The sequence below is a fragment of the Accipiter gentilis genome, chromosome 19 (genome assembly GCF_929443795.1).
Source record: "Accipiter gentilis chromosome 19, bAccGen1.1, whole genome shotgun sequence".
Lineage (NCBI taxonomy): Eukaryota > Metazoa > Chordata > Aves > Accipitriformes > Accipitridae > Astur > Astur gentilis.
The window spans coordinates 28,000,236-28,020,994 of NC_064898.1; the positions used below are offsets into that span (position 1 = coordinate 28,000,236).

Sequence of the window (20,759 nt, forward strand, 5' to 3'; positions counted from 1 at the left end):
GTCCTCTGCAGTGACCTGGGGTAAGTATGGGATGGGCTGCCTGAAGATGACAGACTAGAGATGTTCTTCCCCTGCAAGAACAATTTGTTTGAGGGCTTGCATCAAAACAAGAATTTACAAAAGTCTCTGGCAGAAACAACAAACCGGCATGTTAGAAAAGTGCTAAGATGGCAAATTGCTTTGCTAAATATCAATTTTGATTTGATATATGCAGATGGGCTTGATATGAAAAGCCACCCTAAACATTGGTCTTGATCAATAATTAAAAATTTTCCTCATTCTCTCAAGCACTACATGAATAGAACATGTAAGTTGATTTGTATGACTTTGCTCCCCACAGGAGCAAAGCAGGGGTCTTCAGCTCCTCGGCTTTAGGTTCTTTACACCCTCAGTTACCTCTTTTGCTGTCCCAGTTCTCCCTCTCCCACACTGCTTGGCTCAGTTTCAGAGAGGTTTTTTTCCCTCATCCCAGGGGCAGTCACCTCTAACTTCTGTTCCTACGTGACCGTTTCCTCTGAACAGGGAAGCAGGTGTTTGACAGCTTCTGAGCCATCTTTCAGGCCTGACCCTTTGGCTATGCAAAATCTTGATTTATTTATTTAATTTTTTTGATAGCAGATGAGGTCTCAGAGTGTGTGCATGTGTGTGCAGACGCCCTCTGGGACAAATCTTACTCAGTTTGTGCTCCTCAGTTATCCAAAACGTATTCATTTCCAGCTAAATAAGACAAGCACATTTTCCCTGATCAACTGTGGCAAGAGCTGAGGATGTGCTGCTGTGACCACCAGCTGTTCTACTGGTGCTTTTAAGTTGCACTATATTTAACCGCATTTGCAGAGAAGCCTGTTCGGAATATTTCTTTGGAAATCTCCCACGCCTCCCCCAGCTTCCTGTCACTGAGCGTCGCAGCTGATCACCCGTGCTCCTGGGGCAGTGAAGCTGCCCAGGAAAGCAGGCAGCTTCCAGAGTGCTTAAATAGAGACCTGGTGTTTGCTGCTGGGTTTTCTAATGGCCTCAAGCAGACAAAACACCACTTCAGGTTCCGTCTTATTTGAGCCTCTGAATTTCTTCCTTTCCATTTAACCTTTTTGGCAGCTGTAAAGCACAAATCCATTTTCCTTCCATCAGGGTTGGTTTGGTTAATTGACTTGCAAGTTTAGCTGATAAAGCTCTCTAAAACATTATACATTTTGCCATACTTAAACAAAAAGGGAAGAAATCAATACAGAGTCACATATAATGGGGCTACTTCTCAGCTCAGAGTGAGACATTATCTCTTGTGGTCTGACTGCATTCAGTTCAGCACAAACATTGACCTTTCTCTGCCTTCATCTCTCTCCCCCTCCGTCCCCCCTTCCCTAGCCTGTCCAGGTGCTTCAGCCTTGCAGGGACCAGCATGGCCAAGGCTGCTCCTTCTGCTGCTGCAGGGAGCAGTCAGCCCCATTCCCAGGGCTGACCTCCCGGTCTCCATCCCTCCTCCTCTCCTTCCCCAGGCAGGAGCACCCTGGCCCCAGGCTGTAGTTCTACCTGCGCTGCTGAGAAGCTTTCGGGCACGTCCCAATGGGCTAAGCAACAAATCTCCCAAAACTCTGGGTATTTAAATGTTGGGGACTACAGCTAGGGGAGACACGTTAAATGCTGCACTGCTCTTTCCTCGTTACCTGCTACTGTGCATAGCCCAGACAGTGATCCTGGGACTCATCCGCTGTGTCTTTTCCTTGGTTGATGTGATGGTTATGCATGAGGGCAGCAGCATAGGGTTTTTTTGGCTCTTGGGAGTCTGTCCTCCCAACACTGTTGCAGCTGGGGTGTGTGGGGTGTCTCATAGCAGGACTTTTATTCCAAGACACTATTATTTCCAGACCCGCGGACCATCAGTGTGTGAGATGTCATCTTCCAATAGGACTGGGTCCAGCCCCCTGATCTTCATCCTCACCGGCATTCCCAGTCTGCCAATGAGCAGCTACTGGATGGCATTGCCTCTCTCCTGCCTGTACCTCCTCATGCTCCTGGGGAACTGCACCTTACTCTGGATGATAAAGACAGACCGCAGCCTCCATACACCGATGTACTATTTCCTCTCCATGCTGTCCGTGGCAGACCTAGGCTTGTCTCTCTCCACCCTGCCCACTATGCTGGCCATTTTCTGGTTCGAGTCCACCTCCCTCCGTTTCAAGGCATGCATTGTCCAGATGTACTTCATCCACTCCTTCTCTGCCATCGAGTCTGGGGTCCTTGTGGCCATGGCTTTTGATCGCTTCGTTGCTATTTGCTACCCTTTGCGCTATGCCTCTGTCCTGACGAGCTCGCTCATAATGAAGGTGGGGGGGGCAATCTTCATGCGGGGCATCTGTGTGGTGCTACCCGTTGCTGTGCTTATTAAGAATATGCCTTTTTGCAGGCCCCGTGTCCTGTCTCACTCCTTCTGCCTGCACCAGGACATGCTGAGGCTCGTTTGTGGGGATGTCAGGGTCAACAGCTTGTATGGGCTGACGGCAGTGATACTCACTAAGGGACTGGACTCCCTGACCATCCTCCTGTCTTACATGATGATTATCAGGGCCATTTTGAGCATTGTCTCCAAGGAAGCACAAGCCAAAGCCTTTAGCACATGCATCTCCCATCTCTGTGCCGTCCTGATCTTCTACATCCCACTGATTGGCTTGTCCATCATCCACAGGTTTGGGAAGCACCTGCCGCCCCTCACTCACACACTCCTGGCCGATGCCTACCTCCTGGTGCCACCTGTCCTGAACCCACTCGTGTACAGCTGGAAAACCAAGCAGATCCGCAGGCGGATCCTCATCCTGCTCTGCCAGAGAGGGACCCAGCAGCAGGTCTAGTCCCAGAGTGGCAATGCCCCAAAGCCAGTCTCCTCCTTTCTTTCCTCCCCAGACTGGTATTGCTCATGAGCAATATCATGATGATGATAGTGCTCATAGGCAATATAATCTCCTGGAGAAACTCACTCATATGCCTTCACTTCTCGGGAGAAACCTGTCACCTCTTCTGCAATAAAGCTCTTTTCCTCTCCATGGAGGGATGGATTATGGCCATTCACATTATTCCACCTCCCATTTTGGGATGCCCCACTTCTCAGAAAGTCTGCAGGCAGGCAGATCTGGTATGGCCGTGTGATTAAGCTGTCGTCCCCTGCAGGTGGGGAGAGAGAAGACTGCTGAGATGAGGCTTTCATTGAGGAATTCACTGCTAACAGCAGTTATGGTCTCTGAAAAAGTGTTGCCAGACTTGCGCTTTTAATTGCAACATCCCCATGTTCATCCAATATATGAAAGTGTCAGTTCCCAGAGTTATGTGAATATATGAGACTCCTCAGCCTTCATTACACAAATAATGTGATTCACATCTTTACAGTTATGAAGACAGGAACTAATGGCCTATGGACGGTAACCCAAGGGCACACACACAGAAAACAGTCCAGTCTTGTTGCAGGATCTGCAAGGGGAGTGTATGATTTTTACTGCCTCATGATATCATCTGCTCTGCCTATAACTCTTATGGGAACGTCACAAAAAATCTCTCCCCGCCTCCCAGGTTATGATTCAAATGAGGGTAGGTTGGTCTGGCACGGAGGTATAGGATGCAATGGGCACGCAATGCAGTCCAAATACATCCTGCAACACGTCGTGCTATTTGTATATTGCCACATTTCCTTAGGGATGCACGTGATGCATAAGTGACATGCTTCATACCCAGGCTGGCTGAGCTGTCCCCTCCAGAGTGTCAGGCTGTCATTAGAGGAGCCTCCACCCTGTCCCAATGCAATCTACCTCCTGATCAACCACCCTTGTCATTGTGTAAAATAATCCTCCCTGCAAGCCAAATCCCTGTGACTTTGTCATGTCTGCAGGGTGATACCAAACCATCTGCTCCTTTCTGCCCCAAATGGGTGCCTTCAGTCTTCCTCATGGGCTGGTTTCCTCTCTGGGCTATCTCAGCTCATCCCAGCAGCTGGCTGGTCAAAGAAGGAGGGAGCAGGGTGAAAAGGAGGAGAAAGAGAAACCAGGACCTTGCAGATGAGGGGGCAGCAGCCCCCATCTCATGGGAGAGAGTGTGCTGCAGTGATGCTGCAAGCAGCACTCATGCTGAGGAGGGGTGAAGGCAGAGGAAACCACTGATTTCAGGGCAGGGTCAGTGTCCAGCCGTGCAAAGATCTACAAGGTCAGGATCAGGACTGGAGCTTGGGATTCCCTGGCCATCTGTTAGCAGGTCCCAGCAAGCTGGGAGATGCTCTGCGCTGCAGGAATGTGCTGAAGAGCTCTGGCAGTGAGAAAAAAATCAGTATTTAGTTTTTTATTTGTTTCCCACCCACTCCCTACAGCTCCAAAAGCTGCTTTGGCAAATGTACTGAGAGCTTCTCCCAGCTGTCCTAGGTGCTGCTATGGAGAATCCAAATGGCAAGGATCAGTGCTGTGAAAGGGAGTTACGTGCTTTTTTTTTGCAAGCTTGAGAGAGTTATGGGAAAATTGTACCTGGGTTTTTCTTTTTCATCAGGGGAAGGAAGTGCTCTGTCTCTTCCACTGTCTCTCGGGTAGTGTCACTGGGAGGTGCCAAGCAGTAAAACCAGCAAGAATACATGGGTGCTGCTACGTGTGCTGCAAAGTGTCGTGTCAGTCAGATGCTGGGCACTCTGTGCAAAAATAAAGGTGGATGCAAGGCAAATGTGAGTGTTTAACACACAGACTCTGGGCCTCACCTCATGGTGGAAAGCTGCCAGAATTCTCTCCTGTATTTTTCCACGGGTCTGTAAAGTAGATGCCTGAAGACAGGGAATTTGTGCATGTCCATTTGCAACTGCTGAAATTGTCAAGCTGCTCCCATCTGCCAACAAGAGGTCAGAAGCTGGGAACCTAACCACGAAGACGTGAACCTTCAGCAGTGTTACACTGTGCAATAACCACAGGCATGTTGTTGTGTGAGCACATGAAGAAGCAGTTTATCTCGTGCTTGAATGTTTTGCTAAATCTAGCGAGTCAGAGTGGGCAAGCCGAGCCGTGGGGAAGTGCAAATGTCTCTGTAATCAGCTCGTGGACAGCAGATAGCAGTTCCCTGAGGTACCGAGCAGTTCCCTTGGAGGTTAATGCAGCTGAAGCATGTCAGCTGCTGGCAAATCTGGTGGCTGTCTGGAACCAGTTGCCTCACAGGCAAAATCCACAAACGGGTGAAACTACGAGATTCCCTCATTTCAGCCAAGCAGTGCCAATTGATGCCGCAGGCCCGAGTCACCCAGCCCCAACCAGCCTGTTCGTCTACTTCCAGTGACAGAGGTGATATGACAACTTGTCCCACTGGCACTAATGGAGCTTCCCAGCCCTCCTGGAGGTGGGCTTTCACTCAAGGATAGAGTGCAGCTGATGCATTGCAGCCCTGAAAGGTCTGTGTGATGCTGAGTAATGATATCCATAGTAATGTTAATTTGTAATTATCCTAAACACATCTCACCCACTTTACAGAGTAATGTGGCCAGGTACCTTGCTGCCTGTTGATTTAGGTTTGCAATATGAAATGTGCTACCTTGAGGCTTGCATGCATTTGCCATACCTGCAGCTCCCCCTAAACCCAGCTATTCTCCAGCTGTCTCTGAGTCACAGCAGTTTGCCGGCTTCATTTAATAATTGACAGGACCACGCGTCTTCCTAATGTTTGCTGTTTGCTTTTCTATGTTTGACTTTCCATCAACGGCGCCAAAAGCAATAATGTACATACCAATTTTTCTACAAGTGCTTTCCACCTGTCGATCCCTTTCTCTTATCTGCATTTGCTTAGCCCTGTACCTACATACTACATTTGCCATCACAAAAATTTCCCTTTGCCAGCAATCAGAGTAAGTTGTCAACTTCTACTTCCCAGAAGCACCTTCACAGCCTGGTAAGTACAGTAGCTCTGATGATGCTACACAGGGATGTGAAAATAAACCATGTCCAGACACTGCCTCACTTGCTCCTTGTTCTGGTCAACATTTGTGTTTTGTATCCATCTCACATTTTAGTCCTGTGTGCGACTTTCCTACTGAAATAACTAAACCATGCACAGCCCTTGCAACGGATTCATTTGGTTTTGTGTTAACAGATTTCACAGGGGTTTTCTTCCAAGAAAGGGGGAAGCTGCTCTGCAGCAGCACAGCTTTCTAACTGGTAAAGCTTCATCTGCTCTGCAAGACATAAAAACTGGGTCCTAACTATGAAGTTAGAGTCTATAGATAAGCTCTGAAACTGGGTCAGATCTGGGATACTTTGATGCATACCACTGACATATTTTTTTTCTTTTTATTATTTTAGTAGCGACCATCCAACTCCTCTGCTAATGCATCTTGGGACTTCACTGTTATGAGGTCCTGTTAAGTTCCAGAGAACTTTGTAGTAAATCAACATGAATGGGGAGATCCTGAGAAGGGTTACACGTTCATTGGGAAAGTTTATTTTATCTTTGGAATTGGACATGGACTAATGTTCTGACCTAGTTTAAGTCCACAAAAATCCTCTGTTTATGCCTCCATATCCATATGTTTGCACATTGCCAGACAGAGCTGCTTTTAGCTCCATGTAAACATATTTCATACATTAATCTCAACCTTGAGAATGAAGTAGATCACGGTTGAGGCCAAAATGAATTGGATGTTTTAAGTACACAAAGTGGGACATCATAAAAGGGCATACAGCTTTTCCAAGTGCTGAGGAAAAACTCCAAAAATCCAGCTCCTGAGTTTCCCTAGATTCAGGTCTGCATTCAGTGTCCCAGATTTGGGACTACATGTGGGCCTGGGGTCCAAGCTCCCATGACACTCAGAGGTGGTGAGTCGACGCAGTCCATGGAGCTGTGGAGAACATCTGCTCTAAGGCGAGCTGAGATGTTCTGTAGCTTCAAACAAGGAAACTTCGAACTAAATCCTACCCGCAAAACCACATCCTAGGTAACAAACACTCCATCTTAAAATTCACCAAGTGGGTGTGACCCATTGGAGATGTTCATAGCTCTGTAGGTCATGCATGAATAAATATTCAGCTTTTGCCCCACAAGTGTCCTTCAAGAAGCTCAAGGTGGGTTATGCTGGGTGGGTTTCAGGATTTGCAGAGTGATCCTAGTCTCCAGTTGTGGGAGTAAATGAGGCATTATGGCTGCTGAGGCTGGCCTCATTGGATCACACAGGGACCTGACCAGCCCATGCCCACTGTCACCAGGGAATGGCTCTCCCACATCCTTTTCTTCTTCCTCCTCCTCCTCCTCTCAGCACCTTGGTTAAGCATGGTGAGTCCTATGGCTCTTGGTCCTACCATTGTGTCCCTTCTTGCAGAGAGGGGGAGTTTATCCAGCCTCATTTAGAAACACGTGAACCCGCTTCAGTGTGAGGGATGGACCACATGACCTCCTGAAGTCCCTTTTGACCAAATTGTCTATGATTTATAGGATTAGCACAGAATGGACAGCATAAAACTGTAGCATCATGGCTTTGATGGTCACTGGGGCACTTGGTTAGGTATTAATCTCTGCTTCTATTGCAGGATACTGCATTACTGACTCTGGGCTACAGCGTCCAGAAACTATTGCCCAGCAACAGCAGCATCTTTAATCATCAGGTATCCATCCTGATGTACGGCAGTGACATTTCTGTCCAGCCTCTGTGCTCTGATCTCCTTATACTTGCTAGAAGCTACATCCTCTGTATTGCAAAGGTGAAGAGATGCTTCCATGCAGCCATATACATTTTGTGTTTTGTGCAAGTCCTCACAGATCCAGTCTTACCTTTTCTGATACCACCAGCCACGCTGAGCCTGATTTGATCTAATTCCATGGAAATTGCCTTCAGTGCCTGCACTGCCCACTCCTTCTCCCTCAATGAGGTTAGGCTGGTTATGTGTCCCTGTTGCAGTGCTCTTCAGTGAATTCATCAGACTAATGACCTCAGAGAAATACCTCATTCCTCCTGAGTTTGATAATGGAGAAAGTAGGAGCAGTGACTTTATCCAGAGATACCTGGATAAAGAGGACATTGTCCTCTCAGGCTTTGACTTTGTTAAATACTCTTTTAAAAACTTGAGGGCAGAGAAGATGGCCTCTTTAGGCATAAAGGCCAACAACCTGTGGGACCCGACTATGCTACCCTGTGGCCAGCCCTACAGTCCTTGTGGTGTCTCATCTTCCAACCTCTGTGATGATGCTGGCCATTACAGGACAAGTGCCTCAGAGCCCTGAAACCAGCCCCTCTCCCATTGCTCTTCCCTGATTCCCCCCTTCCCTGTCTCCTGCAGGGACTCGTGCTTGTGCACAGGCTGGGGAAACACCTCCGTGTGCCCAGGGCTGTCAGCAGGAACACCAGGCAGCTCTGTAGGTGATCAGTAAACCAGTCTGTCCAAAAAGCAGAATTTTGGTCACAAAATCGCTTCCCAAGGGGACGTTATTCTCAAAGGAACTGGAAGATTTATGAGTGCAACTTCTAATGGAAATTTTCCCTCCAATCCTTTGAATTGCATCTCTGGTAACACTGGTATTTCTCCTTTGCATGTTTGCTCTGCTTCCACCCCACCTTTTCTGAGAAACCGTTTCAGATATACAACTGGTCTGTGAAAGAAACAAACAAAAAATTGTATATGCATGAACAGAAACAAGATTCTGACTTCACTCAACATCAGTTACTCATATGCCAATTATCAAATCCCCTTGATTCTTCCCCGGGTCTCTTTTGAAAGCAGAGTCATCTGATAACATTTTCTCAATTGCCAGATTGAATTTCAACCAGTTCGATGATGTCACAGTGATTTATTTTGAAGAAATCATTGCAGAATAGCCATTTAATGTTGTTACTGTCTCTTCTCGCAGCTCTGCTCTCATTTTCTCACTGCTGTTACTGAGATGCCCATTGTGATATCTTCTTAAAATCATGACATTATAGCAGACTGATAAAGTGAATGGACACATTTGGCCTTATCAGAATGAAACTACTTCAACTTACAGAATACAAAATATATTGATGAGATCAAGCCCCGAAGTCTTTTCAACCTTTTCAAAATGATATTCTGGAATTTCGGTCTCTTTAAACATTGCAAAATGGCATGAAGACAAATATAAAATTCCTGCGGCATGCCTGCACCACGATCCAGCCACCTTGATCCAGATGGGGCCAGGAAAGCTGGAAACCCTTTGAATGAATTAATTGGCACCAGTCTTCTTTTTCCTTCTAAGAAGGAAATCCTCCTGCAGAGCAGACCATGGCTGTTCCTGCCCCCAGCAAGTGCCTGGATCCATTTGATACCATTTTAGGCACTTGAGGATGCACCTAAAAGCGAAGTGTACTTTCCACGCACACTTTTTTTGGTTGTTTTTGGCAAAACAGTGGTCTCTCTACAGCTATTCCTGTGCCCTCTCCTTCTGCCAGCCATTCCTTGTGGAGCTGTGCTGCGGATGGTGAGCACGAGGAGGCAGAAACCATGCTTGTAAGGAATTCCCTAAGGAACAATGGTTGTCTAAGAGTTGCAGCATGCACCTCTGAGTTTGGGGATCAGGCACCGCTCTCATTGAGGCCACACACCAGCAGCAAGTTTCACAGTTTTACCTCGACATTCCTTCCCCATCAGGCTAAATTTATTGCATCCCAGCTGTTATTTACAGCCTTCAGACAAGGTTATCCTGCTGGTGGAGGTCTGGGACATGCTGTACATGATGCTCCTTTGCATTTGTATTTTAGCAAATTATATGCAGGTCGCATTGACCTACGTTCACCTCTCGGTTGTCTCTGAATCACCTCTATCAACCAGCTTTGCTTAATATGGGAAAATGAAATACAGGGCTTTGCAATGTTTGCAGATTTCTCTGGGATTGTTTGATTTTCCACTGCGCACACTAAAAGCAGAGTCTGCTGCCTTTGTGACAGGACTCCCTGTCCTTTCTGCATTTTCTGAATCCCCCCATTGTATTATTTACCTGATGTACCAAGTCAGGCATTAAATATGTCAATGTTTGCCTGTACAAGAGCTCATTCACTTTTGCAGGTTGGAGCGCCGGTGACCGAGGATCTCGTGTGTGTCACTCACGGCAGCACAGGAAATTGGTTGACATCACTTCACTTTACCCAAGGTTTTTTTGATGATTTCAATTAAAGACACTTTTTTTCTGCTGAAGCAGTCTGGGTGGCTTAGCACCTGAATGAGCTGCAGTTGTACAGGCTTAAAAGTGTTCCGTACAATTTTAACTGCTCTACTCCCTGCAGAAGACCATGCTGGAGTGGCACTGTCTGCCTCTCTAATTTCTTCCAAGCTCTGTGTTGAGGTCACCCTGGTGTTCATAAGGTGGTGAAGTTAAAGTGGACCAGCTTTAGAATGGATAATAGAGCTGGAGACTGTAGTGCTCTGGCAAAAGATTGACTTCTGTTAACAACCACTGAATGAGGGTTTTCACTTGGAAAAGATGTATGAGCAGCAAGGTGATGAACACTAAATACAGAAACGCAGCTGTACAACAGAACCTGGGAGAGTTTGGAGGGTCTAGGGGACTCATCTGTCCTCCCTTCTGTCCACATGCACAGCTGCCCCTGACCTGAGTCCTGCCCATGTAAGTCCCTCATGCACTTACTGCAACCCCAAACTGGAGCCTGACCAAAGCCTCCCTTCTCCGGCCCCGTCTCCATCCTTCCCTAGGACTTAGGGACATGGTTTGGTGGTGGACTTGGCAGTATTAGGTTAACAGTTGGACTCGATGATCTTAAGGGTCTTTTCCAACCTAAATGATTCTATCATTTTATGCTTCTACGACTTCCCACCACAATCAAAGCCTGGCCCCATGGCATGCTTCTCCAGCATCTACCCACACCTTTCAGGCCAGGATTGTAGTCCCAACCCCACCACTTCCACCATCATCAACCACAACCCTCAACGCTCACACAGAGCAGGGACCAGCAAGAGTTGCTGCCTGCAAGGAGCTACTGGATCTTAAGTGTCTAACCCATCACACCTCCCCTGGGTGGTTAGCTGGTGCTACGAGCTCATCCCTAGAGCTCAGCAGGAGAGGGTTTCCCCTTAATGCTAAGGCCCAAGGGACATCCCAAAGCAGAAGAGCTCCCTGGCTCCAGGGTTAGGTGGTCCTTTGGGGAATCTGTCATAAGAGCAGCTGGTCCAAGTCCAGGTCCTGCCGAGCTCTTTTCCTCAGTGCTATTTTTGAGCCTCAGTAGATGGCTGACTTGGAAAAACATTGCATCACTGCTGGTGACATCAGAGCTGCTGGTGCCAACGCAGTCAGCTGCTCCTTTGGTAGCAAGTGGGCAGGACAGCCTGCCAAGGAAAAGACATCCCTTCTGGGCTGCAATCTCTCCTTCCAGGCAGCTGGGATATTTTTGTCCAGCTCAACACAGCCACTGGAGCCAAAGAAAACTGCGTATGATCAAACAGCCCTTGCATTTTTGAAACTTTTTGAAGCAGAGGAGGATGGGGGACATACCTGCCTTCCTCCTCTGCCCCAGATCTGCAAAGTCTGGAGCAACCCTGAGGGACACTGCTGGCATGGTGGGAGGTGAAACCTCCACAGCAGCAGTCTTTGAGTCTCACCTTCCAGTTCAGACCTGTGCGTGGACACATAGACAGTGGAATCCCTCACTAGGAGAAAAGAAGGAAGCCAGAATTGGTGCCAGTGTGGTCATTTCAGGTAGCAATGGTGCTCCTGTTCTCCTGGATCTTCCTAAACACTTTCATCTTCTTTATTTGCATATCTCCAGTGAGCATTACCTTCATAAATGTTATGAGCGTGCTTGTTTTGACCAGGGTCTTGTAAAGGCTTTTACACAGGAGGACCAAGCCCCCCTACCTTCCCCTTCCTTCCTCGCCATCCCTTCTCACACTCCTGTCAGTACTCACACACTGAACTCTGGCCTGTACAGAAAATATGATTAGGACTGGCTTAGGCTCAAATTATAAACATTTCCAGCAAATAGACTGATGTGTGCCAAGTGGGGCTGTGTTCCCCCTTAGCTGTAGTTCTGGGAAAGCAGTGGGGTTTTTTTTAAAGATGGGAAAACAGATGAACAGATCCTGACACCCTTCCCTATACACATGCAATACCTATGCTTTTGGGAAAAGGGATTAAGCAGAAAACTAGCAAGAATGACTTGGTGGGAGCACAGTATAGAAACATCACTGCAGGAAGCTTGGTGCATGTGGGTGACCCCTGAGACACAGATCAGAGGGAATCATAAGATTTTGAGCATATCTGGTACAAGATGAATTTATCTTATACTATTGTCGTGGTTTAACCCCAGCCAGCGACTAAGCACCACGCAGCCACTCACTCACCCCACCCCCACCCAGTGGGATGGGGGAGAAAATTGGGAAAAGAAGTAAAACTCATGAGTTAAGAATGGTTTAATAGAACAGAAAAGAAGAAACTAATAATGATAATGATAACACTAATAAAACGACAACAGTAATAATAAAAGGATTGGAATGTACAAATGATGTACAGTGCAATTGCTCACCACCCGTTGATTGACACCCAGTTAGTCCCCGTGTGGTGATTCCCCCAGCCCCACTCCCCCCAGTTTATATACTGGGCATGATGTCACATGGAATGGAATATCCCTTTGGCCAGTTTGGGTCAGCTGTCCTGGCTGTGTCCCCTCCCAAATTCTTGTGCCCCTCCAGCCTTCTTGCTGGCTGGGCATGAGAAGTTGAAAAATCCTTGATTTTTAGTATAAACACTACTTAGCAACAACTGAAAACATCAGTGTGTTATTAACATTCTTCTCATACTGAACTCAAAACATAGCACTGTACCAGCTACTGAAGACAATTAACTCTATCCCAGCTGAAACCAGGACAACTATAAAATAGGTATGGGGGTGATTCAAGCAAGGTCAGTGTTGGGCATTTTATAGTGGCTGCTGGAAGCCTGAGCTCTTTTTCTCATTCTGCTGCAGGTCTGCTGGATAACCCCAAGCAGACATTTTCATCTCCAGGCCACTCCCTTGTCCCAGCAGACCCTATGCAACCCCTCTCTCTGTGCCATGCATACGACCAGGCTGCTCAGCACACTGGTCTTGAGAGGACCTTCAAGCACGACATTCATGCTAGAAACTTGTTACCATTTCACCACAGGCAAGTTCGGTAACAAGAGGAAATTTTTCTCTCTGGCAGTTCCTAGCAGTGATGCTGCAGTTTGCAAACCAAATCATTGCTTCCAGCTGCACAGATACAGGTTTGCTGAACACAGTTTGTCTGCAGCCTCTCAGCGCAGGAGGGTGAACAAGTGACACTGGAAACTGCCTGATATGTAAAGTAAAATGATGGCAGAGAGTCCCAAGGGACAGAAACTAAATGTGCCAGGGTGCATGAAAGATGAGTGTGTGCATGCAGCTGGGCTGAGTAGAGCAGGGAAAGAGATACTGTGTCATTTCCACAGATGGATGAATCCAAAAAGATTTCAGGTTATACCTTTTCTGGAGAGCTGTGGAAAAAGGGGCCTGGCGAGGGTATCTCACCTGTGCCTTTGCCCTGAGACAGGATCAGCTCAGCTGAAACCATTACTGAGAGACAATGAGGAAAACCATCTGTGATGGTGATGCCATGACCATGCCGACCTGTTTCACTGTCCACCCTTTGCCTAACCTCAGGTTCCCTTCCTTCCAGTCCAGCCCACGACACTTTGTCTTAGCCCCACAGCCTGGTTATTCCCATCGCTGCAGCATCTCTTTGCTTTGCTGCAGGACACTTTCCTCTCCCTGCTGCCTCCCAGGTCCTGCTTTCACTCTGCACTGTGGCATCTGAGCCCTCTAAACCCGTCACACCACGTTTGAGTGTTGTGCTCGTCATGGCCAGCTGTGATGGAACTTTCACTTTCCAACATAAAGACATCTGGCTAAAGCTTGTTTGCTCTGAAGACCATAAGAACTATTCTACTAGATCAAACTAAAGCTCCCTCCATCCTGCCATCCTGCCTTGAAGAGTGGCTATTAATGGCCATTTAGGAAGGTAATGTACAGTTTATCCTTCCCTTGGCACATGTCCCAGCATCTAGCAATCAATTTAGAGGCTTCCTGAACAGGAGGCAGCACCTCAGCTGTCATGTTTAATAGAAATCAATGAATCTCTCACCTATGGATTTGTCTAATACTTTTTTGAATTATATATACTTTGGGCTCCCACAACATCCAGCAGTGATAAGTCTCATAATTTTGTTATAAGCTCTTTAAAAAGGTACTTTTAAATTTTTTTTTAAATCTTCTGCCTAATATTTTCAGGGTGTGTCCTCCCCCTCCTTGTTCACATAGTGTGAGAAAAGATGATAAATCATTCCATATGTATCCTCTCCTCCCCATTCATTATCTTATAGACCTTTCCTGTACTGCTTTATTGTCTCTTCTCAAGGCTGAAGAGTACTTTTCCAATAATCTCCACTTCTACAGAAGCTTCCCTGAAGTGGTCAGGCTGTTGGTCTAGGTGATCATTGTAGGTCCCTTCCAACTGAATTTTCTATTCTATTCTATTCTATTATTCTATTCTATTCTATGCCTCTGAGCACGCTTGCTCCAGGATGTTTGCTAGCTTCAATAGTTCTTCTTCCTCTGTTTTTTTTTCCACATCTGGCATACCTAGAGATAGCAAACTTCTGCAGGACCATTTGGACGAGTGTCATGAAGGCTCAGTGTATTCAGCCATAAGACTGGCCGTGAGGTTTAACAACCAGATAGCTGTCTTACTTAAAATTAATGCTTGTAAACTAATTGTTCTTTGGCGCTGGGGCCACCCAGCACCAGGCAGTCCAGGATCATGCCAACAAACCCTCTAGCCTCTAAAATGAGGCAGTGATATCATGCAGACTCCTGAGCCCCTGCCTGGAAGTTGCTGAAGTGCAGGTTGGCTCAGGTCAGCAGTGTGCCAGGGACCATGATAACAATTTACTGGTGTCCATCACGGGCAGTGCCCCAGCACAGTCTGGTTTGTGACTACAGAAGTATCTCTTAGGTCCGGTGGCTGTATTTACTATAGACACCTCATATGAAAATGGGCAAACCAGTTAGCTCTCCTGCGTCTTGGTTTGGCAGCCACAGAAATAGGGGTTAATAGCAATTTCCACATCACAGCTGAGGTGGCAAAGATAAACTTATTACCACAAGACATCTAGATACAACAGGCTTCTGGGCCATCTGAGAAGATATCCGCTAATGTGTCTGTGTTTGGCGTTGTAATATTTAGTTTGTTTTTATTGGGTAATATATTATGATTTTAATTAAACATTTTGTGTGTCACTGGTCACGGGGGGATAGCTAGAACTTCACCTCTGTTATTCCCTTGGAGAGATGCTGCAAGCACTCTTCTTGCAAAATTTATTATTATTTGCATTACAGATCCATTCTCACAATAAAAATTACGTGTATTGCCAGCATGCTGCAGCATTGCCAGCCATAAATCACAGGGAGCTATAAACATGTCACCCAATAAACTATCAGGAGAAAATCATGCCTGCTGGGAGAGCATCATAAATGGAAAAGATCATTTACTTCACACACTATTTTCACTGGTACGCCTCATGCTGTTTACGCACAGGGAGCTTGGACTCTGCGTGGCTCCTGGTTGATTGGACAGGGTCAGTCCACGGGGCGCGTTATAAGCGCTGCCCTCCCGATGCCAGGATGCGGATGCAGGTTCTTCTGCATCACAACGGAGTTGTGCTGTCTGCGCAAATCGTAAAGCCCCTGGGCCCCCGCCGCCACGATCGGTAAGTACCCTGGGCAATTAGCAGCCTCTCCATCATTGCACTCCTGTTTTACTAGTGCAGTAGCTGCAGTTTATGGGACTGGACACCAACATGGGTGGGGAGATGCCTCCGAAGCACTGCTCGGGAGGTCTACGCCATTCCGGAGGACCCGCTGGGTTGGATGTGCTGGAGGAAGTAAGTGGGTGGCTGTAATTTCAGGCAGGGCTGGCATCACAGTACTGCCAGGGAAGATCTAGCCATCACGGTGCTGCTTGCCATTGTGCTGTGGGCTTTGTGCAAGAGTCAGCCTGCTCCTCCACCGTCTGGTGGCCTGGCTCAGCTGGTGGGAATGGCACGTTCCTGTCCTTGCCCGTAAAGTCAAAGAAATTCATTTCTGTGGGTGCTGCATCCCCAGAGTCCCTTTGCTAATCCTCCTCCTTTCACTGAGAGGCTTAGCCCTCGCTTGGATGCTTGAGTTGGCAGCAATGCGGTTGTGAAAATAGCAAAGTCTCCTCTTGGGAAAAAAGCAGATCTCTTGGTACCATCCTTCCCCAGCCCTGGCTCCCAAGCCCCGGCTCCCAAGCCCCCGCTCTTGCCTACACTCAGAAGAACTCTTAAAGCACAGTACTTTGCTTAAGTTATTGGTGAAAATCAAAGACAGAGGCAAGAAATGAGGAAGTGGCTTTTGAGGACTGGAGAAGGAGGGACAGCACTGTGCCCTCCATGAGGCAACTGCTTTTGTGCCTGATGCCTTCCTCCAGGCATTCTGGAGTAGGTCCTGGGGAGCAGAAACACCTTGAGCACTGAGCAGGCAGACAGTTTTCTGTCTCTGGTAGGATGCCTTTCTAGGCTAGCAGCAAACACAGCCGGGTGCTGCCATTAATCTTTAAATTCATATCCTCTACAACTGGAGGTTTGTTTCCTCATGAGGGCTTGGCTGCAGTGTGAAAGGTGTAACTGCTGTCCCACAATAGTCAACTGGGAGGTGTAACGTATATGTGTGCTATATGTTATATATACACATATGAATGTATATAAACATAAATAAGTATGCATGCTTTTTAATATATTTTTAATATTCTATGTATTTTATATATTTATATATATTATTTATAGACATACACATATATATATATATTCACCCACACATAAAACATGGAGGGGAAAAAACGGCTTGGAGTGGGATCCGTATCTGTAATGCATAGGGGCAAAAAACAAACCAGAGTAGCACAGAGAGGAGCAGAGATAGTAAATCCCATTTCTAAATAACTTCCTATAGCATGGTAGGGGTTGCCGGTGTCTAACAAAGTCAGGTTTGCATGAAGGCTTTCTTGTAGAAGTATCCCTTACAGACCCCAGGTAGTTCTCACCAGTCCTTTATTTCCCCCTGTGCTCTAACAGTCCCTCCTCTTTATCCACCTCCATATTCCTGGAAACCTCTTGAATCTCAGTATCTCTGAGAGTTCCGGATATCTGCCATATGCTGCTGTACGGGAGACAGTTAGACAGACAAACAGGCACGCACACACTTGTTTTTTTCATTTTTTTTAACCCAGCCTCCAGATGAGACTGAATTGCAGGAGTCTGCAGTTTAATTCTCGCTGCTCAGATGCTGTTGGATTGACAGAAAGGGACAGCTCTTACCTTTGGGGAGCTCCAAGCTGCCACTTAGGACCCGAGGTACCTCTGGCCAGTTTCCTTTTGCCAACGCCAGCCACTGTTGAAGCATTAGGGAAAGTGCAGGATGCCCATCCATGTCCGTGCCATCTCATGCACTGACGAGGCTCTTCTGCAGAAGGGCTGTGACTTGTCCCTCAGCAACTGCCACGGTGGGGCTACGTGCTGCCCAAGGTGATTCCTGATGTTAACACGTAACTTTGCAATGAAGAGAAAGTGGCTCTGCCTAGAGGAAATGAAATGACTTTGGGTCTTACCCAGTTCCCATCAGTTATGAGTTGCTTTTGCCCTGGAGCAGGAAGATGTTTATCCTTGCTGAGCTTTGGGATTTATTGCCACATTAGACTCTCAAGCAGGCTGAGTCTAATGGAGGAAAATCATATTAAGAATGTAATAAATACATCACGGAAGATATGTGTGTTTATTCAAAAATGAACTGTGTTATAGTAAACCCTCTTGCTCATAGTTCAGGCACTCTTTGACCTGCTTGTTTTGTATCCTACAGAAGGTGCATTAAGACTGAAGCCACAAATATTTCTTTTCCTTTAATTAGCTCTTGTTTTGCACATCCACTGCTTTCCCCCATCCACCCAGCCTGTCATTCTGTCACGGAAGGCACAGAAAGGGACCCTGTCAGCCTCTCCAGCATCCCTGCTAGGGTGTATTGTCACATGCAGTGTAGGAACCTGGATTATGCTGAGACGGCTGAATTCTCCAAGAGGACTGAAACCTATGGTAAGATCACAGGCTCATAGTTTCATTGGATAATTCAGCTTGGAGAGACCTCAGAAGATCTCTAGTCCAACATCCTGCTCAAAGCAGGGCCAGCTATGAGGTCAGACAAAGATGCTCATGGCTTTGTCCAGGTGGGTCTTGAAAACTTCTAAGGATGGAGATGCACAACCTCTCTGGGCAACCTGCGCCGATGCTTGACAGTCTTCATGGGGAAACATTTCTCATTATATCTAGCCTAAACCTCCCTTGTTTCAACTTATACCTGTTGTGTCTCCTCCTCCTGCCATGCACTGCTGTGAAGAGCCTGGCTCAGCCTTCCTGTAGGTAGGGGAAGGCTTCCCGTACCCTCACTGTAGGTGGGGAGAGGCTGCTGTTGGGTCCCTGCAAAGCCTTCTCTTCTCCAGGCCGAACAAGCCTCTTTCCTTGGTCTCATAGCCTAGAGCATCTCTCCAACTCCCATCCATCTCCGTGGCCCTCTGCTGAACTCACTAGAGTAGACATCTGCTAGATTTCTGTAAAGGCCTTACTCACCTCATACACTTGATCCCTGCGTAAAAACTCCACTATATCCCCTGTAGCCCTCCTCTCTGATTTGGACCCAGAAACTTTCCATGAATGCCTCCCTAGTGCTTCTGAACCTGCAACTTCTTGTGCTTTGGCTTGCATTTCCCTTATTAATAAAAGGCATGGGCACCACACAAGTGGGATTTTGCTCATTTATTTCCCTTCACCTGATAGTAAGGTAGATTATAAAATGAATAACAACTTGGATGTGAAAGCCAATGAAAATCCACCTTACCCTGGTGGCCATCTTCTGAGCTGAGAGCAGCAGTGTCTAAGTCCCTGATTCTCTGTTATATTTTGCATTTGTTTCCAATGTTGATTTCTTAACTAAGAAGTCAGAGTTAAATCTTCACCATTTTCATGTCCTTTCATGTCCAGTTAGCCAGCTGCTTAGCAGCTTGGTCTTGGTTGAGGTGGCCACAGAAAAATCAGAAAAATCATTTGTTCACCCAATAGCGCACCTCAACCTGTGGAATTTGGGGACAACTGTAAAACAGTAGCACTCACCAGGAATGTCTTCACTTCCATTTTAAGAAAAAATGTATTTATTTTTTAAGAAAAAATGCCCATCCTTTTCCTTCATTTTATAGTTTAATGGATAAACAAGAGTGTAGTCATATGTGACACTATGGTAATTATAACAGTGTCCTAAGCAGGATGGGGTCATCTGCATAGGTTGGTGGGGGGGTGGAGGGATGTGGCGCTTGTCATTACCCACTTCTATGTTCAGTGGAGAGTCCAACTACGTGGAGTTTCTGTTGTTGATTTGTTTTAGGTATAGGTCATGTGAGAGCTGAGCTGGGATGGAGCATGACTCACATACCACGTGGGAATTCAATGGCTCCTTCTATCAGCCTTCAGCTTTCCTCATGATGGGCATCCCAGGCCTGGAAGGCCTTCACCACTGGATCTCCATCCCTTTCTGTACACTGTACTTTATTGCTCTCTTGGGAAACTGCATGATCCTATTCATCATAAAGAAGACCCAAAGTCTTCACGAACCAATGTACTACTTCCTCTCCATGTTGGCAGTCACTGACCTGGGCTTGGTTCTGTGTACACTGCCTACTACTCTGGGCATTTTTTGGTTTAATATGCGAAGAATTGGGTTTGATGCTTGCCTTACTCAGATGTATTTCATCCACATACTGTCCTTCATTGAATCCTCTGTGCTCCTGGCAATGGCATTTGACCGCTTCATTGCCATCTCCCATCCACTGAGACACTCATCCATACTGACCAAGACGACTGTCATAAAAATAGGTCTGGCAATTATATTGAGGGGTATGGTCTCCCTCCTTCCCATACCCTTCTTGCTCAAGAGACTAACCTATTGTGGGAAGACTGAGCTTTCTCATTCTTTTTGCTTCCATCCTGATATCATGAACCTAGCATGTGCAGATATAAAAGTCAATGTCTTCTACGGTATGATTATCCTCTTATCAACAGTGGGGATGGACTTCATCTTCATTGTGCTGTCCTACATCCTAATCATTAAAACTGTTATCAGCCTTGCAACCAAGGAGGAGTGTCTCAAGGCTTTGAATACATGTGTTTCCCACATCTGTGCTGTTCTAGTGTTCTTCATCCCAATGATTGGACTGTCCATGATCCATCGCTTTGGAAAGAATGTTCCTCCTCTGGTTAACACTTTGGTGGCATACACCTACCTTATAATTCCCCCTGCTCTCAACCCCATTATCTACAGCATAAAATCCAGCCACATCCGTGAGGCTTTGCTCAGGGCACTGCGGAGGAAGAGTGAATCTGACTGGTAGCTTCCTCCACCAGTTATGCCAGAAAGTGCTAGTGGACTGGTTTCTTGGTCAGAGCTAGTGGACTAGTTTCCTGGTGCTCCATCCACGCGGGTCACTGCCAGATGAAAGAACTGCAGATCCACTCGGACACTATGCCTCAACCCAGCGCTGTGATCTTCCATGTTTTGTCCTAGCATGATGCTTTCATCCCTTCCAGCAGCCTGCGAACACCCCAAGCATTAATGCCAGCGATATATACAGATGGAAGCCCCAATTAGAGGGAGTAAATTAAAAAAAAAAAGGGTTGAATGACACTATCTTTTCAAGTCATGC

General features: G+C 46.7%; 2 protein-coding genes across 2 annotated transcripts; both read left to right on the forward strand.

Moving 5' to 3' along the window:
* The first annotated feature begins 1,886 nt into the window (after window positions 1-1,886).
* LOC126048157 (olfactory receptor 51H1-like) lies at window positions 1,887-2,843 on the forward strand. The gene has a single exon (XM_049822750.1). It carries the CDS (start codon window positions 1,887-1,889, stop codon window positions 2,841-2,843), a length of 957 nt encoding a protein of 318 aa, XP_049678707.1.
* Window positions 2,844-19,472: 16,629 nt separating this feature from the next.
* Window positions 19,473-20,447, forward strand: LOC126048501 (olfactory receptor 51G2-like). Its single transcript, XM_049823640.1, has one exon. The coding sequence runs from the start codon at window positions 19,473-19,475 to the stop codon at window positions 20,445-20,447; it is 975 nt and encodes a 324-aa protein (XP_049679597.1).
* The last annotated feature ends 312 nt before the right edge of the window (window positions 20,448-20,759 follow it).